This window comes from Rhamphochromis longiceps, linkage group LG8 (genome assembly GCF_057381845.1).
Source record: "Rhamphochromis longiceps isolate RC_006_pf linkage group LG8, R_longiceps_female_GT1.1, whole genome shotgun sequence".
In the NCBI taxonomy this organism is placed as follows: Eukaryota; Metazoa; Chordata; class Actinopteri; order Cichliformes; family Cichlidae; genus Rhamphochromis; species Rhamphochromis longiceps.
Window position 1 is genome coordinate 3,454,298 of NC_140564.1, and position 20,107 is coordinate 3,474,404.

Consider the following 20,107-nt stretch of genomic DNA (forward strand, 5'->3'; position numbering starts at 1 on the left):
CGTCAGGCCGACGGTACAGGTCACATAAAACCAGGACAAACAGATTCAGGGATAGCTTCTTTCCCAGAGCTATCACCGTAGTAAATAAGCACAAAAACAATTGAACCTATTCCATACAGTCACTGTCATTATATTAATGCTGCTATTCATACTGTCATTATATTAATGCTGCTATCCTGTATATATTGTACATACTATTGTTTGAGTACTTACGATTGTTTTTTTTTTGTACTTTTTATATTTTACATTTATATTTATTATTGAAACTTGCACCAAGGGAGTGGCACTCCAATTTCGTTGTACTCTGTACAATGACAATAAAGGCTATTCTATTCTATTCTATTCTATTCCTACTGTGAAGCATGGAGGAGGAGGTGTGATGGTGTGAGAGTGCTTTGGTGGTGACACCATTACTGGGATTTTTTTCAAAATTGAAGGCACACTGAACCAGCATGGCTGCCACAGCATCCTGCAGCGACATGCCACCTCATCCAGTTTGTGTTTAGTTGGACCATCATTTATTTTCCAACAGCACAATGAGCCCAAACACACCTCCAGGCTGTGTGAGGGCTGTTTGACCAAGAAGGAGAGTGATGGAGTGCTGCACCAGACAGCCTGGCCTCCACAGTCACAGTGACCTAAACCCAATGGAGACGGTTTGGGATGAGATGGAGCGCAGAGTGAAGGCAAAAGGACCAACAGGTGCTCAGCATCTCTGGGAACTCCAAGACTTTTGGAAAACCATTTCTGGTGACGACCTCATGAAGCTCAGAGAGAGAGTGCCAAGAGTGTGCAAAGCAGTAATCAAAGCAAAGGGTCGATATTTTAAAGTATCTGAAATATAAAACATGTAAATATTCATAAAAATAATGAAAACTATTAAATGAGAAGATGTCATTTCAGTCCGTGGTGCACCAAAATAATTTTCCTTAATACAGCTATAATTGTGCTAACTTTTGTGAATGTGTTTGTTTTTGCAGTAAACTGGATGAGGATAATCTCTACATGGCCTACGCAGACATCATGGCTAAGGTATCTGTTATCTGAGTACCAACACTTTTGAATTGAGACTCACATAGCTGGCTTAGCATAGACGGTGAAAAAAAACGGTTATTGTTCTGTGTGCTGTTTATGTCATAGACCAGGGCTGATGCTTTTGGGCTGATGGATTACTTGCAGGGTGCTGTACTGCCTAATCAAATCACTTATTGCAACTGGCACCTCCCCTACCTTCAGTGTAGAATAGTTTAGTGTGGCCTGAAAAGCTAAGAGAGGAAAAAGAAATGGAAAAACAGATGCACCAAACTGTGGCAAATTAACCAAATGTTAGCAGCTGCACTGTTAACAGTAGCACTAGCAGTTACTAGTCCAGAAGACTAGTTACTAGTCTTCTGGATGGTAGAGTTGTTGTTGGTTTAGGATACTGTTAATATATCACTGCTTAGGGATTGCAGTCCGAATTGGGTCTGCTGGGTATATTTCTTCAGACACTTTATGCTGTCAAGGCCGGGAGACCAGTACGTGGGAGTGAGCATAAGTGCAGACACAATACAGAGCGGAAATAAGATTTCACAAGTTTTATTGAAATCACAGAATAAACTATGGTGAGACATGAATACGTGGCAGGGGTTGCTCTGGAGGTGGGTAGCCGTCTGAGTGTTGAATGAGTGAGTTGGGTTCCAACCTTGCATTCTAGTAATCCAGAGGAAGCAGCAGGCAGGAGGACAGGCAGGTGAGAGCAGTGAGTAATTTAAGTCGAGAGAAGCAAGTTGCAGAATGAAGCTGGGATTTGACTGTGGAGACCAGCGTCCAGAGGAAGGAGTAAGGTGGTGACTTGACGAGATTGCTAAAGGCACAAAAGAGATCAAGTACTTGGCATGAACAAAGAAACGAAGGGGTGAAGAACTGATGGCAACACTGGTTTTAAATACTGTCTTGCTGAATGCCACAGATGGAAAACACGTGGAGAAGTGTAGGTGTTGAACCAGGGCTCCACCCCAAAAGGCAGATGCAGAGCGCAAGGCCAGGACAGAAAACCACTGAACACTCACCTGGATCATGACATATATAAACACAAAGATTGGTGTCTTTAGCTTTAGGACCAACCAGGTTCCCCAAAATTAAAAAAAAAACCTCTTTGTGGTGAACACCTACACATCGAATAAAAAATTAAAGCATGTGAGACTCAATCATGCACACTTTGCCTGGCAAAGATTCTTTTTATATTGTTTATTTTACTTTACTTAACATGCCAGGCATTGTCAGGCACCAGGAGGAACCCAGGATCCAATGCATCACCATAGGGTCTGACAATGAGTCCAACGATTTCATCCCATTACTTAATGGGAGTCAGGGTGCCATTACCTAGTCTGTTAGAGGTTTGTGCGTCTGTCCATGGATATGCCTCCCCCAGACCAGTCATACTGAACGATGTTACAGGCGGCATAATGTTCTCCACAGCTTCTCTAGACCCTTTCACATCTGTCACATGTGCTCAGGGTGAACCTGCTATCATCTGTGAAAAGGATAGGGCACCAGTGGTGGACCATTCTGGTATTCTACGGCAAATGCCAGACAGGCTCTACAGTGCTGGGCAGTCAGCAGAGGGTTGACAAGAGGAAGCTATGTCCCCAGGCCACCATCATAAAGTCGTTTGTTGATTGTTGATCAGAGACATTCATGTCAGTGGCCTCTCAATTTACCGGTCGATCTACCCTCACCTATAGTCACGAGCTGTGGGTAGTGACCGAAAGAACGAGATTGTGAATACAAGCGGCAGAAATGAGCTTCCTCCGAAGGGTGGCTGGCCTCTCCCTTAGAGATAGGGTGAGAAGTTCGGCCATTCGGGAGGGGCTCAGAGTAGAGCTGCTGCTGCTCCACATCGAAAGGAGCCAGCTGAGGTGGTTCGGGCATCTGACAAGGATGCCTCCTGGGCGCCTCCTGCGTGAGGTGTTCCGGGCATGTCCCACTGGGAGGAGGCCCCGGGGCAGACCCAGGACACGCTGGAGAGATTATATCTCTCGGCTGGCCTGGGAACGCCTTGGTGTTTCCAGGGACAAGCTGGAGGAGGTGGCTGGGGAGAGGGAGGTCTGGGCTTCTCTGCTTAGGCTGCTGCCCCTGGATAATTGGAAGAAAATGGATGGATGGATGGATGGATGGTCCTGCTGCAGGTCATTTTGTAGAACTCTGGCAAGTTTCATCCTGTTCATCTTTGCACAAAGCAGCAGATACCGGCCCTCCCCATCATTCGTAACATCTGGTTTAAAAAAACAAAGATGGTGACACCGAAAACACTAAGTTTGATGCCTCAGTGCTTTGGAACTTCCCGTCGCTGATGTGGCTATATCTATCCTAAGTAAACAGTCTGTAGTTTGTATGCTTTTTTTTTCACCTTTCTCCCTTCCTTCAGAGTTGCCATGATGAAGAGGATGACGATGGAGAAGTGAAGAGTTTTGAAGTAGGTGATCAGTCGGTCTTGAATCTTCCACTAGTCTCTAGTTTTTAGCAGTTTCATTTTTAGATGGTCTGCAATGATATGCGTCACCTTTCTAACAAAGGAAAAAGAGATGGAGAAGCAGAAGCTGTTGTATCAGCAGGCTCGGCTGCACGACCGTGGCGCTGCTGAGATGGTGCTCCAAACCATCAGTGCTAGTAAAGGTAAGTCTTGGCTATCACCCCCTACTCTTTACTGTAACTCAGTGGTGACAAATATATTACGGCCCTTGTGATAGAACCAGGCTGTCCAATCCCTATGCCTGCTTACTCATTGATGTGTTAAAAGTAATTTGTTCTGGATATGACTGTTTGGGAGCCTTCTCGATTTTTCAGTTGATTTTTTTCTGTACTTCTCACATTATAACAATATGTGAACTGTAACCGATAATAATCAGGATGTGTTAATACCTCTCTGACATTCTGGTTTAAAAATATGCTGTGCAAAAAAATATTAGTAAAATAATAAAAGTTTCAATTGTTCTTTGTTATAAACAAATTTAAAAAGCTAACAAATGCCAGTGAGTCATTTCGAGTGGGTGTTCCTCTCCTCCAGGTGAGATGGGTCCCATGGTGGCATCTACTCTGAAACTGGGCATAGCTATTCTCAATGGTGGGAACTCAACCGTACAGCAGGTAATGCTTCGCTACTTCACTGTTATTTATATTGACTGCTGGATTATAGCTATATTATCTATTTTCAAATGTTATTTATACAAAGCATACTCAAAGTAACTGGTACAAGTGTGAAATATAATGCATCTATTCCACTGAAATTTAAAATTTTTCTCATAGATTTTTACCTCTCAGTTGTAAAAGGTTTTGTCATCACCCTGGGTGGACAGGCGACGTGGACACCTACGTTTGTGAATGAACTTGAGAACGATGCAACATAGAATTTTGAAATTGACACCATGGGTGTATCTATTAAAGATATCAGATGAGTTCAAATCTCAGTAACCTTGGCTTCAAGGTCAAGGTTCGGAGGTCAAATTTTATGAAAATCTTGAGAATGCAGCGCAAAAGGGCTGAAATTGATACTATGGTGTACTGCAACACACCTTTGTGTTATGTTGCCCAGTAAGACACACAGTGTTTTAAGATGCACTGGTCTTTATTTACAATTTAGCCTTACCGGGTTGTTATCACCAGATTTCTTACTGAAGGTGCCTCCTCATGCGCAGCCATCTGCTCTCAGTTCCTGTTCCTCCTCTAGGTCCTGGCACTGCTCCCTGAACCCACTGCACCACCCCTCCCCCCGCAGCTGAGGCACAGTCCACGGCCCACCACATAGCCCTACAAATTCCCCTGGAGAGAAAATCAGCCCTGAGTATGTGGGCCCTGGCCTGTGGATCACCTTGAACTTATAAGGCTGGCAAGCCAGATATGACTGGGTGATCTAGGCATTGACATCTTTCATGTGGTGGAGCCACTGCAGTGGGGCACGATCTGAACAGGGAGGTAATAACGAAGAGAGTCCACCACCCGCTGGATCGCCAGGCACTGCCATGCTCTACCTGGTTTCTTGTTCTGAGAGTTTCCAACTGATGTAGACAGCGTGATGGTCAACCCCTCTTACTTGCTGGGATGAAACAGCCCCCAGCCCTCTGCTCAACGTGTCAGTCTGCAGAACACAAGGGAAGAAAAAGTCTTCATTACCTTACACTGTCTGGCACTGCTCCGTCCACTGGACAAGATCTGGTTCACCCTTTTAGGGGAGATCAGTCAAGGGACTGGTGACCTCCGCAAATGTTGAGATGAACCAACAATAGTAACCAGCCAGCCCCAGCAACCACTTCACCTCCTTTTTGGCCCCGAGATGCGGGCAGCTTGCAGTGGTTGTGGTTTTCTCCATTTGAGAATGCAACTGCCTGCCTCCCAGGTGGTACCCCAGATACTGTACCTCCCTCTGTCCAACCGCACACTTCTTCATGTTGGCCTTGTGCCCTGCCTGCCTCAGGAACTCCAGGGCTGCAGGCCACCTGCTGCATATGATTCGATGTCACCATGGATGGTCCATGGATCCATGGATGATCATCCAGCTAGGCAGTGGCGTATGCAGCATGTGGACACAGCATCCTGTCTGTGAAGTGCTGGAAAGTGGCTGGGGCTCTAAACAAGCCAATGGAAGTGTGACCATTTGGAACAATCTGTATGGACTGGAGAAGGCCATTTTTTTGTCCAGAGACAAGTCTGCCAGTAGCTCTTGATTAAATCCAGCATAATGATAAAACGAGCAGTACCTAACCAATCCATAAGCTTGTACCTGAGGCATGGGGTAAGCGTCAAACTGTGACACCTCCTTCACCTTGTGGTAGTCCACGCAGAACAATATAGACCCAGCTTTCTACACCACAAAAACTATGGGGCTACACCAGATGTTTTGTGACTCTTCTATCACCCCTATCTCCAGGATAACAGCCAATTCTTTCTGAGTAATTTGTCTTTTCTGCTTAGGCAATCTATAAGGGTGTGAATGCACTGAAACCCCAATGCACATTTCAAAATGGTACTCTGTGAGAGTGGTGTGACCATGCAGGGGAGAGCCTGCAACCCTGTCCGACTGCACCTTTTCATAGTCAACATCCCACACTCACTCTGTGACCAATAGTTCTTGCCGCTTGGCAGGTAATTTTGAGATGGATAAAGGGAGCAACACAAGTACTTTAACTCCCAGTGAAAATTGTCTCAGCCAAGCTCCCCAATTGTACAGGTGAATGGCCTGTATTTGTATAGCGCTTTACTAGTCCCTAAAAAAATGAGAGTCTAGCCTGCAATCTCTATTTTGCTCATCCTAATGAATACACTTAAAAATTATAGACTTTCCAGTCTAGTTCAACCGCTCTACCAACCCGTCATTCTGAGGGTGATGAATGCTTGGCCAAACATATTTGATGGACAGTAATTAAACAGTTCTTTTAGTGTACAAGACATGAAGCCTTGGTCAATCAGTGTCTCTTCCAGGATGCCACTACTTCAGAATATCTGTTGCATAATCCACCAAAAGTAATACAAAGTGATACCCTCATGCACTATGGTGAAATGGCCAGATGAGATCCATGCCAGTGCACTTAAATGGACCCTCCATTAGTGGTAATGAGTACAACATCCTGGGCTGGATGCACACCACAGGCGCACATCCCTTCAAATGCCAAAAAAAAAAAAAAAACAGGCCATGATTTGTTCCCTTTTTTTATTGCATGTGGCCAGTAATTGGGTTATAATGAGCTGCCTGTAAGATATTTCTTAATGGCTTTTCTGCACCATCAACTGGGTGTGCCTGCGTGGAGCCCGAGTCCACCATAGCCCGGTCTGTACCCACTTGGCACCTTACTAGAGTACTGTATACTCCTGGACCAGAGGAAGTCGCTGGAGGGCCAGTGACATGGAACACTCGCCCCATCTCCATCAAGCGGGCACTCCCAGTGGACATGTCCCAGCCGCAACTCCAGCACTCTTGCCCCAACAAATGTGCTGCTCTCGTTGAGGGACGCAAGAGAACCCACACAGGGAGAAGCGTCATTACATGTTGGTGCCATTAAATGTTGGTGCCATTAAATGTTGGCAGCCAGTGCACTACAGCTGCTGGCTACAGTGGGACCTCGCGGGGTTTCCTTCTCCGGGCCCGGACAAGGCAACTTGCTACCAGCTCCTGCGGCGCCAGGTGATCCTCAGCCAGTATCACATGAAAATGGACCCCGTTCCACTTTTTCCACTGTGAGCCACCTTGTGAACTTCTCCAATGTTAGCATATTCAGCAGCCTTTCCCCTTCATTGGGCCAGTCTGCAGGCACCTGGCCACCGCCTTATGGAGCCACCTGGCATAGGCAAATGGCCAATCCCTCAGCTCCATCCAGAACCAACAGGAGTGGTCTTAGGGTGGTGAAGCAGATCTAGGATCACTCAATGGACATCAGGAAAGTAAGTTTTTGCTACGACCAGAAGGCTAAGTGCTGCCATCTGGGCCTCCCTGATGATCTCCAACTCTGTTGGCCAGTCTCCCGTCGCACTGCCCTCTAAACCAACTGCACCACCCCTCCCCTGCAACTGAGCTACAGACCCCACCCTTCCACACAGATCTACTAAAAATCTCATACGAGTCTGAACCTCACTGACCTTGACCTGAAGGTCAAGGCTAGAGGTCAAGTTTTCTGAAAGTCTTGTGAATGTGATAATTGGAGAAGTAAGTCATCCAGGACTTTGACACTGATAACATAGGAGTAGTAAAAATCTCGGACAAGTTGGAATCTCAGTGTCCTTGACCTCAAAGTTAGAAGTCAGAGATCAGGTTTTTGGAAAACCTTGCGAATCCGATAACTTGAGAAGAAGGGGATGTACGATTTTGAAATACATACTGTAGGTGTATCTACTAGGAGGCTGAGGGGTACCACCACCAGTATTTTTATTTTAATGACAGATGTAGACTGTTTTTTGTCAAATCTGAGTAAACTCCAGTATCTTATTGTGCTTTCACTGTGTCATCTTTAACAGAAAATGTTAGATTATCTGAAGGACAAGAAGGACGTGGGCTTCTTTCAGAGTCTGGCTGGTCTCATGCAGTCATGCAGGTATAAATAAGATTTCCTATTTCAGGGCTGAAGCAAGTATTTTCACACCTGTCTACCACAGGATCAGTGACCTTCTGACTAATCGCATGCAGATGGTTAGATTAGGCCCCTGCTTCTCTTTCACTGTCACATTGAACACCAGCATTATTAAGCTGTGTGTTGAACCTCCTTTTACATCCTCTCTACCCTCTGCATCCCTATCAATTTTCCACACACCACAGCTAAGTTTGATGATGAGAAGACTGTAGTTGGCACATCTCAGAAGAAGATGTGACAGCCTTTGTAGATGAAGCCCCAGGATGGGATACAGAGAACAACCCTTAGCTCTACCAAAACCAAAGAACTCATGATAGATTACTGGAGGCACAACAAATATCATAACCCAATACACATTGATAGAGACTGTGTGGCAAAGGTTCCTGCCTTCGAGTTTCTTGGTATACAAGCTTCAGAAAATCACTCCTGGTCCAGAGACTGCACTTATCAAGGCACAGCAGAGATTACACTTCTTGAGAAACTCCCCCTTCATTGCCATTCTGCATCTCTGTAAGATGTGCTGACAGCTCAGTGGCAGACAGAAAATCCCTTCAGAGGATCTTAAAGTCTTCCCAGAAACTAGCTGTACTCTAAACTCGCTTCTTTGGGGAAACTTTCAGCTCTCACTGCCTTAGCAGAGAAGAAAACATGATTCCATTTTGCACATTACCTGTTGAAGTTACTGCACTTTGGCAGACGATTCAGGTCCCTGTAATCATGAACAAACAGATTTATGAACTGCTTCTGTTCCAGAACCATACTAGAACTGAACTCTGCCAAACACTTATCTTGACTGACTGCCCAGCAAAACAGTAGTTACCTTTGCATTACAAGTACATGCTTCACTCTACCGTAGTGCAGTAATTCATATTGTATTAAATTCTAGTTATTGTGTTCTCTTGTACTGTTGTGTGTTATATTTCATATCATTATTTCTGTTATATTTGCCAGCACCTTCTGCAAATTTGGTTGTACTTTGTGCAATGTTATTAATCTGATCTAGCGGGCAACTTTGTGTGCTCAGCACTTTTGTTTTTCAGGAAATGGCGAACTGTACAAACTCTTTTAGCAGGGTTTAAATTATTATTGTTTATATGTTGAGGTTGTTGTCATTTTGGCTGCAAAAGTTTTACTTGGTTCTATTTGCTGACAGTATTCCTAGGAAGGTAGTAAAAGGCACAGTTGTAGCAGAGAAAAAAAAAGCCACCAAACAACTCAAATAAACCAGATGTCAATTTAGGAAGAGTGTATGTCAGCCTGACTGAGCAAATGTACAGACCATACACACATAAAGGAGATGGACAATGGGGCATTCAAGACAACAATGAAATAAAAACATTGAAAACCACATGAGAGGCCAATATTCAACATAAACATGGAATAAAACTGCTGGTCAGAGACTTGCACATATAGGATAAATCCACGGAAAAGGAAAACACTCATCAAACAAGGGCAAGACAAAAACACGAATAGAGCAGAAATGCGATGGATGTAGTGATTCACACTATATTTGTCTTTGTTTTAGTGTTCTGGATCTAAATGCATTTGAGAGGCAAAATAAAGCAGAGGGACTGGGAATGGTGACAGAGGAAGGATCAGGTAAGATTCCCCATGTTTATACCTTTTGGGCTAATTTTGAAAAAATACAGAAACGAAAACCAAAATTTATGAAACATCTCTTTTTCCGGGATGGAGTTTGACGACCTTAACTTTCTACCTATTGAAAGCATAGAGAATGTTAATATTAAAATACTTAACTTATCTAGGTCTAGTTAAAGTATTTAATTAACCTAAAGATGGTCAGTTTAAAGCTGCTTTTAAAACAACACAATATTCTGAAATAACCTTCAACACTGTAGAAACATTAAGATTGTAGAGAGCCACCATTTATTTTTCACATTGTTCGTTATAATCAATAAAAAGGTTTTTTGTTGTTTTTTCCTGTGTAAATGAGGTGGTAATTCAGTGTTGCTGGTTTGCGTGCATTATCAAGTATGATTTTCTGATGTACAAGCGTGCTGATGATTTGTCTTGTACATCTCTTGTTTGTAAACATTACAAAGACTTTTGAAACCATAAAAATATGTCGCCACTCTTCCCAACTCCATGAAAAAAGTACAGTATTCCTCTTAGTTTGATTAGTAGTATAGTAGTCAACACATTAAAAATTATAATTTGATTATCTAAATATAAAAATGTATATTAGTGTTACTGACAGTGTATTATACAGTGTTTCACCTTGTACAGTGCTCCTATCCCTGAAGACTACATTAGGAAATGATAAGAAAGCTAGAAGTCATACCAAATGTTGACTTTCAAAATGATTAACACTGTACAAACTGTTTTTGCCTGTCTTTGTCCCTCAGGACTTTTACATAGTACTGTAAATGCATATCATTGATGACAAAAGCAAATAAAAAAGGTTCTGGTAGTATATTTTTATATATTTTAGGTTTTCTTTTAATACATATTTTTTTATTCCACATGACGAAAAAAGCGCTCTTTTCCCTATATGTAATCTTTTCCTTTGTTTCTTACTTTCTTTCTTACTTTCTTTCTCTGTTTCTTTCTTCCCCCTGTTTTCCTGTTCTTATTTTGGTTTACTGCACTTTCTTTCCTCCCTCAGTCATCACTCATGAGCGTGGTAATTATGCCTTCTGCCATTTTCTTGTGTGTTGGTTGGCCTCTCTCGCTCTCTCTCTCACACATACACACACACATGCACGCACGCACACACACATGTTGTGTCAGTTCTGTCCAGGTCCTGAGTGTGGACCTCTAAGGATGTCCTCAACCTGCTCAGTGCTTGAAGCAACTTTTTTTGCTTCAACTATTCTAGAGGTAGCCAGTTATTACCAAAGTCTTCTTGGTGCTTTTTATAATACCTCTGGGTCTGTAACTGATCTTTGTAGAAGATCTGTATTGAAGATACATAAATATTACTCCCCTTGTAATTTTAAGGTAAAATGTATCTTGTCATTCTTTTTAACAATAAGCAAACTCATTATGATACTTTGATGAAGAGTTTTAGAATTAAAAAATAAATAAATACATTTTAAAAGAAAAGAAAATCAAGACAAGGCGGAAGTCTTGTCTTGATTTTGTGGTGGAATCACAGTCTTCCTGCCACAACCTGCTGATCTATGGCTCCCCCTCATGATTTGTACAGTGTCTGGCACATTGTGAAAATTAGAAAATGACTAGTAGTCCCCCCAGCACAGCACACCTCCATCTGCCACCCACACCCCCGAATCTTACAGTTAAACTTATGTCAGCTGATTGTTGTGTCTCAGTACTGGAGATTGTATTGTGCTGGTTGTTAATTGTTGTGAATTGTACAACTCCCCTCTGTGTTCTCAGCCACAGTTTCTGTCTGTTTCTGGCATTCAGGGCTGCAATGAATAGATTGAATATGTCTAACCAGATACCAAATAAAATTGTAGACTAGACCTCTATTAAAGTTGCACACTTTAAGATTTTAGAATAAGGTATTGTATGTCTAGTGAAAGGTGTCACGGGTCATCATAAACCTACAGACTGTTATCAGTAATTTAACACAAACAATGCCGCTGCTTTCAGCTCAACATGTGTTAAAGCATCGTTCAGCTCCCTGCTTTGGTCTGCAGCTTTCCAGTTTGGGTTTTAAACATTAACATTCACCAGGTCACCCAGCAATTAGGGATAGGGTTAATTTCATTTTAGTCATGTGGTAAACAAACCTTTCAATTCTCTTACTTGTTTTTTTCACCTCACAGTTCTGATATAATATTTTAAAAAGGTTACATGTATATAGTTGTTAAAAAGAAAGTACGCCCCCTTTGAATGCAAAGATCATAATTTTCTTTATCAGGTTCTAAAATGATTAAATGAACAACACATGGCATATTGAATGATGTCATTTATTTAACACACTTTAAGACAAAATGCAGAAGCAGCGTGTGATTATTGGATCTGCAATAACTGACAAGAAATATCCAGAAAAGTCCAGCCATGGCAATTCAATCAGAATGGATTCTGGACTTTGACTGGGCCATTGCAAAACCTTGATAGTTTTGTTTTTTAGCTGTTCTCTTGTAGATTTGCTAATGTACTTTACTCATTAACCCGTTGCATTGGCCCTGTTTGGGCTGTCGAACAGAAGGCCTCCCAAATATTTGACTCGAGAATGGTGGTATACAGAGGAGTTCATGTTGTCTGCAAGGTGCGCTGGTCCTGTGGCTGCCCCTTCACCACTGTGCCTATAGTAGTTGATATGAAGCGTTTGTGTCGATATGTTGTTTGGTTTCGCCTGGTGTGCATTATGGACTGACATCTCCAGTTTGGCCTTGCATGCCTTAAAAACATTCGGCGTCATTTACAACAGTGTGTATTCAGAAATCAGTGATTCATGAATCTTTTGTGCCTGAATTTGTTTGTACTATATGAACATCCACTCCTTAAAAAATTGGCAACTATTTTGAGCGTTTCCCACTTGCGAATAGTCTCTGTCACCGCTGTTTCCACTGATGTTTTCTCTTTGGCACTGTGTTAATACAGATATGAAATCTCCCAACAAGCAAACTGCCAAAACTTCAGCTTTTGTAGTCATATTTGACAATGATCAGTTAATAAATTACACTGCCTTAGCAGCACCTGGCTGCTAATTACCCTTAATCCTAAAGATGCTCTTAGTTCTAACATAAATTTACTGTGGTGTATCACATCGTTGAAAAGCTGAGTTTGATTTCTCTAGCCAAAACCAGGCCTTACTACTGTCACACCTGTTTCCAATCAAGAAATCACATAAATAAGACCTCCCTGACAAAGTAGAGTACACCAAAAGATCCTCAAAACCAGATATCATGCTGCCATCCAAGGAAATTTAGGAACAGGTGACAAAAAAAGTAATTAAGATCTCTCAGTCTGGAAAAGGAAAAGCCATTTCTTAAACCTGTAGGACTTGAACGAACCACAGTGAGAGCCATTATCGACAGATAGCGAAAACAAGGAACAGTGGCAAACCTTCTCAGGAGTGACCAGCCGACCAAAGGTAACCCAAGACCGCAGCAACAACTCATCTAAGAGGTGACAAAGACCCCAGAACAACATCAGGCCTCATTTGCCTCAGTTTGTGTTCATGACTCCATCATAAGAAAGAGACTGGGCAAAAATGGCCTTCATGGCAGAGTTCCAAGACAAATCCACTGCTGGTAAAAGGAACATAAAGGCTTGTCTCAGTTTTGCCTGAAAACATCTTGATGATACCCAAGACCTTTGGGAAAATAGTCTGGGGACTGACTGATGAGACAAAAGTTTAACTTTTTAGAAGGTGTGTGTCCCGTTAGATCTGGTGTAAAAGTAACACAGCATTTCAGAAAAGAAAATCATACCAACAGTAAAATATGGTGATGGTAGTGTGATGTTCCAGGACTGTTTTGCTGCCTCAGGACGGAAGACTTGTGGTTTAAATGGAACCATGAATTCTGTTGTCTACCAAAACATCCTGAAGGAGAATGTCCGGACATATGTTTGTGTCCCCAAGCTGAAGTGCATTTGGGTTCTGCAGCATGACAATGATCCAAAATACACCAGCAAGTCCACCTCTTAATACTTACAAAGTGGCTTAATGAAAGTCCTGACCTGAATTCCACTGAGATGCTGTGGCTCATTGCCAGTTTGATAATCTGAAACATCTAAATGTGAAAAACGTATAAAAAATAGGAGCTCAAGAAGGGGGCAAACAGTTCTTCACACCACTGTATATCCGTGATCTCATTCTTATAGTCACTACCCGTAGCTCATGATCATAGGTGAGGGTAGGGATGTAGATCGACCAGTAAGTTCACAAAAGAAATGTAGACTGGCTGGGCAAACTCCCACTCACTCTGAAATATCCGTAGGAGGATGAAGAGCTGGTCCAGTGTTCCACGACCAGTACGAAAACAGCACTGTTCCTCCTGTATCCGAGGTTTGACTAATCAGAATCAGAATCAGAAAGGGTTTTATTGCCAAATGTTGAGCAGGTTTACAACATTAGGAAATTGCTGCGGTGCTTCAGTGCAAACATACTGTCATAAAAATATAAAAATAAGAATAAGAATTAAAAGTGCTAAGTGGATAGATATATACATGATATATACATGAGTGCAGGTGGTGATCAGTGCCAAACATGGAATGATGCAGTGAACACAGCGTAGGGTCATGTGTTAGTGGTGGGAACAGTCATACGGTTTAATTAATTAATTAATTAATTAATTAATTAACTTTCCACCACACTAGACCTTCCCAGAGAGGCTGAGGAGTGTGATCCCCCTGTGGTTGAAGTACACACTCTAGCCCACCTTCTTAAAGCCCCCAGAGGCACATCTGCAGATTTCCATGCAATGCGTCAACCAGGACAACCCAGGGCCTTTAGGAATTTAGGATTCCTAACCACTTTGAGGCAGTCTTTTTCCATGGCCTCACTGAACTCCTCCCACACATAAGATTTTGCTTCATCTATCACCCGAGCACAAAAACAGCTGAAAGGTATGTGGCTCTGCTGGTACCTGTCAGCTGCTTCCAAAGTCCCTAAGGCTACACAAGCCCTGTAGGACTTCTTCAGCTTGATCGCTCCCTTCATCTCCAGCACCCACCATCTGGTTTGGGGATTACCATCATAACAGGTACCAACCACCTTGCCCCTTTCAGCATGCCCAACAATGGAGGTTGTTGAGCAACCTCCAACAACCTCCAGCAGCATTCCTTCGTCCCTCGGAAGGCTGGAGGTGAGAGTCGAAGATCTCATGAACCAGGGCTTCTGGCAGGTGTTTTCAGCACACCTTCACAATTCTGTCCAGCATCCTTCGCCGCCACCTGATTAAACCAACCGCCAGGTGATGATCAGTTGACAGCTGACACTGTCACAAAATCAATCACGGACTAGTGGACCTGATCATTGAAGTTTCCCAGTAGGACATCTCAGTCACCAGATGAAGCACCCCACCCAGTGACTCCAAGAAGGCTGGGTACTCTGAACTGTTGTTTGTGCTTATGCGCCAAACGACCAAACCCATTCCCTGACCTGAAGGCACAGTGAAACAACTTCCACCAGCCAAAACCACAATGTACAGGCACAATGTAAATAATGAAACAGTACGTCTTGTGTTGTTGTTCATCTTAAGATGGATTTCACTAATTTTAAGACCTGATAAGGTTTTTTTTTATGACCTAATTATGTAAAGCCTTCAAATTGAAAGGGGATGTACTTTCTTCTTCATGACTATACACACAGAGATACTCACACATTATATATGTATATATATGCACTGCTTAAAGTTAAAGGAACACTTTGAAAACATTGGATCCCAATGGGGTAAAAACCATGCTAGATATCTACTAATCTACTAATATGAACTGGGTAATGTGTTAGCAATGAAAGGACATTCATTGGAAATGAAACCAATGAAATCAGAGTGAAAAAATAATGTGCGCAGTTTAGTCCATTTTGCTGACATTTCCTTGCAGCAACTCAAACTTGGTAGTTTGTGTGGCCCCCACATGCTTGTATGTATGCCTAACAACATTAGCACATGTTCCTAATGAGATTAAGCACAGTGTCCTGGGGGATCTCCTCCCAGATCAAGACCAGGCCATCAGTGAGCTCCTGGGCCGTTGGAGGTGCAATCTAACAAGGTTGGATGGACTGAATGTAGTACATTTTACAAGTACCTGAGGTATACTGTTGGATTAGGTCTGGTGAACATAGGGGCCTGACTAGTCAGTGGTATCACGTCTTTCATCCTCCAGGAACAGCTTGCATACTCTCACCACATGAGGCCATTGTCATGCACCAGGACCCACTGAACGACCATAGCGTCTGACAGGGCCTGACTTCCAATAGGTATCATCCCGATACCTGTTGGCAGTCAGGGTGCTATAGAGATTGAAAATGTGACATCATTCAGGGGTAAAACCGCAAAGGATTCTGGGAACACGTGGCAAGCGGTACTAGCGCACGCAGGCTTTCAATTGAAAACAGTCACACAGCGATAAAAAGAAACGCAAAAAATGTCAAGAAGCTGTTGTATTATTAACTGCAATAGCCGGTCGCATGACAGCCACGGGAAGCCGACGGGTAAAGAGATCGGTTGTTATCGGATTACGTCGTTGAAGAGAAATTGTTCGAGCCATGTTTCCGAAGTAACAAATAGCCGATGGATGGCCTGGATTGCAGCCATTCTAAGACCAAATATAAGGTCCCAGAACACTCCAGCTCACATGTTAGTCTGCTCCAAGCATTTACACAAAGGTCAGTGTTTTGTAGTAGGTAATACGTCATTTTTCATAACATAACTGGTGATATAGGTTACAAGCAAGTCTGGCACTGAACAGAAATTGTCGCACTATGCTCTTTTGTTTTATTGTGCATAAATAGTGAATTGTCCTGACAGAATATTGCGTTTCGCTTCTGTTATTACCATGGTACAATGACAAAAACATATACTTTTATTCACAGGATAAAACAGTTGTTTTGTATCACTAATTGCCCAGTACGATTACAGCATACAATATTATTGTCACTGCTACATTTCTGTAATGCTACCAGAAATTATTTCCACTACTAATTAATTACCGTTGAGCTCAAAGGTCCTATTAATAAACGGTTAACGAATGTGTATTTATGAAGACAATTTGTGAGACTGGTAAACTTACCTTTGTTCGTACGATGGTCTTTCGTTCTACACGGTGCATTTCAAGGTCCTGCACCCATTCGTCGGTAAACTGTACCTGGGCTTGTTGCAGTGACCTGAAGTTACTAAACTTCATGAGTGTATGCACTCACTCCAAGAACCATATAATTATAAATCTGAGCGTGGTGAAAGTTGGGCAGCACGCTAACATCTTTTGTCCCTCTGTGTGCTCGTGAGGGTCTGACCCTTTCACACCTTTGATTTTTTCCTCGTATCTTTTCTTTGACTTTTCATCAAGTCTGTCTTTGTACGGACCGGCATTGTTCTCCTTCGTTTTGTACATACCTTTTTTGGGGGGGCAAAGAAAAAGCAAGAAGGTATTGAAACCGGAGAATGAACGTTTTGCGGTGATGCAAATGCTTGCGTTTGATGCATTGCTTTGATTGTTTTGCCACTAGTACCCGGCATGCGATGCGCGAAAGTCACGTGGTCTGTCAATCTCTATTGCCTATCCTGTTGGTCTGTGTGTTTGTCCATCAATATGCCTTCTCAGACTATCACTGACCCATCACTACACCATTCATGCTGATGTTACAGGCAGCATAACGTTCTCCACTGCGTCTCCAGACCCTTTCACGTCTGTCACACGTGTCAAGGTTAACTTAATCTCATCTGTGAAAAGCTGAAATGCTGAATGGTGTTACTGGCAGCATAACATATGATTGTTTGGCCGATAAGTTCACGCCAGTGACCATTTTGTAGGTCTGGCAGTGCTCAACGTGTTCCTACTGATGGGTTATGGTCCTTTTACAGTGCAGTCCTTCTAGAATAGCTCCCTATCTTCTGAAATCTCCTCCATGCTCTTGACTGTGCTAGGAGACACAGCAAATGTTCTGGAAATGGCATGTATTAATGTGCATCCTGAAGGATTTGAACTACTTGTCCCCTGTAGGGTCAGCTCTATAAGATAACACCAAAGCAGCTAAACTGATCAACAACACTCTCTGTTACTTAACTCACTATACCATATACCATATACCATAGGTTAACTGCCTTGATGGTATCTTGATGGTATACTTGGATTAAAAAGTGTTCCTTTAATTTATATATAATGTGTGTGTATGTATGTATAAAATAAACTAATTAATTGCAGCCCTTCTCATTTCTAATCTTTGTACATTTCGCCCTCTTCAGTCTCCCTTCCTTTTCTTTTTCCTTTTGAATGTTGCACTTGAGACATGAAAGTGGCTGTTTTTGGCCATGCTGCTCCGCCAGTTTTGTGAAATCTGAACCATCTTTTCTTCCTTACCCTCTTTTTCTCTCCATTTACTGGCTGAGATGTGTTCTGTACTCACTGTATTTGTTCATTGTATGTTAACAAAACTTGAATAACCATGATCTTATAACTGATTTTTTTAGATTTTATGTTTGAACTTATTTTCACCCCAGTATTGTGTCTTAAGCTCATGGTTTGGTTGTATATCTTGTATGTGTGTCTATAAATTGTAACATTTTTAAAAGACTAGAAGTGCTTTCATTTTTATCTTTAGTCAGTTTTAAGCAAGCCTTTAACATACCTATGTTATTGCCTTTACACTACCAGTTGTTTAAGTTTCATTGTAAGGACATGAAAAGACAAAGAATTAGGGAACTGTTGGCTGTTATTTATACATTTGTGTTGATGCTGTTGATCTGTGATCTACTAACAATTTATATACAAAGGCACCACCAATTGATTTTATTGACAGCATTCTTCCAAGACCAGTGCAAATATGTGCGTGAGGGAGTAACAGTACACCAGTAGAAAGTGTAAGTGCAGGTTTTACATTTGTGCGTTTCTCTGAAAAAGTATAGTAAGTGAGATCAATGTGGGGAGGCTGGAGGAGAATCTATATTATTCATATAAAAGCATATACATATGTTAGAAATTTTTCTCTTCTTTTTTGTGGTCTTCAGGACTGAGACTCCAGACCATTTATAAATCTAACCCTAAGTCTTATGATTGAGCTATTTTATCCATCCAAGAATTTAATCCTGCCATTGTAGCGCAAGGTGATTATGTAGAAATCCATGGGGGAAAAAAACCTTGGCTCGCATGAGCTGTGCTCTCAGTAAACAATGTGGAATTGTTTGGCCAGAGAAGTTCACACCAGTAGCGTGCTGGGGGTCAATTTTTAGGTCTCTGGTAGTCCTCATCCTGTTCCTCCTTGCACAAAGGAAAATAGCCCAGTTTAAGTCCAGCTTATAGTTCTGTTTAGAATAAATTAATGTGTTAACGTGTGAACTATTGTTACCCATCTGCCGTAAAAGGCTACGGGGAGGGGCTATTGTCATCACAACACAAAAATCTTGTGAATGCAATAAAGGCGGAAGTCGTTCTGAATTTGTAGTAAATGCATCTATGGTATCACTTTGAAATCCTAGGTGAGTTCAAATCTCACTGACCTTAATGTCAAGGTAAAAGTCAGAGGTCGAGTTTTCTGAAAATCATTCAAGAGAAAGTCACCCAGGAGATAGATAGATATATATATATATAAAAACACCCAGCACGCCCCTGCGGGCGGTTTATCCTTCAAGCTCGGGTCCTCTACCAGAGGCCTGGGAGCTTGAGGGTCCTGCGCAGTATCTTAGCTGTTCCCAGGACTGCGCTCTTCTGGACAGAGATCTCCGATGTTGTTCCCGGGATCTGCTGGAGCCACTCGCCTAGCTTGGGAGTCACCGCACCTAGTGCTCCGATTACCACGGGGACCACCGTTACCTTCACCCTCCACATCCTCTCGAGCTCTTCTCTGAGCCCTTGGTATTTCTCCAGCTTCTCGTGTTCCTTCTTCCTGATATTGCTGTCATTCGGAACCGCTACATCGATCACTACGGCCATCTTCTTCTGTTTGTCTACCACCACTATGTCCGGTTGGTTAGCCACCACCATTTTGTCCGTCTGTATCTGGAAGTCCCACAGGATCTTAGCTCGGTCATTCTCCACCACCCTTGGGGGCATCTCCCATTTTGACCTTGGGACTTCCAGGTTATACTCGGCACAGATGTTCCTGTACACTATGCCGGCCACTTGGTTATGGCATTCCATGTATGCCTTGCCTGCTAGCATCTTGCACCCTGCTGTTATGTGCTGGATTGTCTCTGGGGCATCTTTACACAGCCTGCACCTGGGGTCTTGCCTGGTGTGATAGACCCCAGCCTCTATGGATCTTGTACTCAGAGCTTGTTCTTGTGCTGCCATGATTAGTGCCTCTGTGCTGTCTTTCAGTCCAGCTTTGTCCAGCCATTGGTAGGATTTCTGGATATCAGCCACCTCCTCTATCTGCCGGTGGTACATACCGTGCAGGGGCCTGTCCTTCCATG

The 20,107-nt window shown here is 42.7% G+C and overlaps 1 protein-coding gene and 1 long non-coding RNA gene across 2 annotated transcripts in view; one reads left to right on the forward strand and one right to left on the reverse strand.

Moving 5' to 3' along the window:
- The window catches only part of LOC146662904 (ryanodine receptor 2-like), a 317,890-nt gene that overhangs the window by 236,788 nt on the left and 60,995 nt on the right, over positions 1-20,107 (forward strand). Inside the window, exons 83-89 of the mRNA XM_085415489.1 lie at positions 981-1,032; positions 3,410-3,457; positions 3,558-3,657; positions 4,049-4,128; positions 7,984-8,060; positions 9,622-9,695; positions 10,723-10,740. Coding sequence (XP_085271615.1) covers positions 981-1,032; positions 3,410-3,457; positions 3,558-3,657; positions 4,049-4,128; positions 7,984-8,060; positions 9,622-9,695; positions 10,723-10,740 — 449 coding nt within the window. The remainder of the gene's footprint in view (positions 1-980; positions 1,033-3,409; positions 3,458-3,557; positions 3,658-4,048; positions 4,129-7,983; positions 8,061-9,621; positions 9,696-10,722; positions 10,741-20,107) is intronic.
- Positions 1-20,107, reverse strand: part of LOC146662905 (uncharacterized) — a 413,626-nt gene that overhangs the window by 227,606 nt on the left and 165,913 nt on the right. The gene's annotated exons all lie outside the window — the stretch shown is intronic.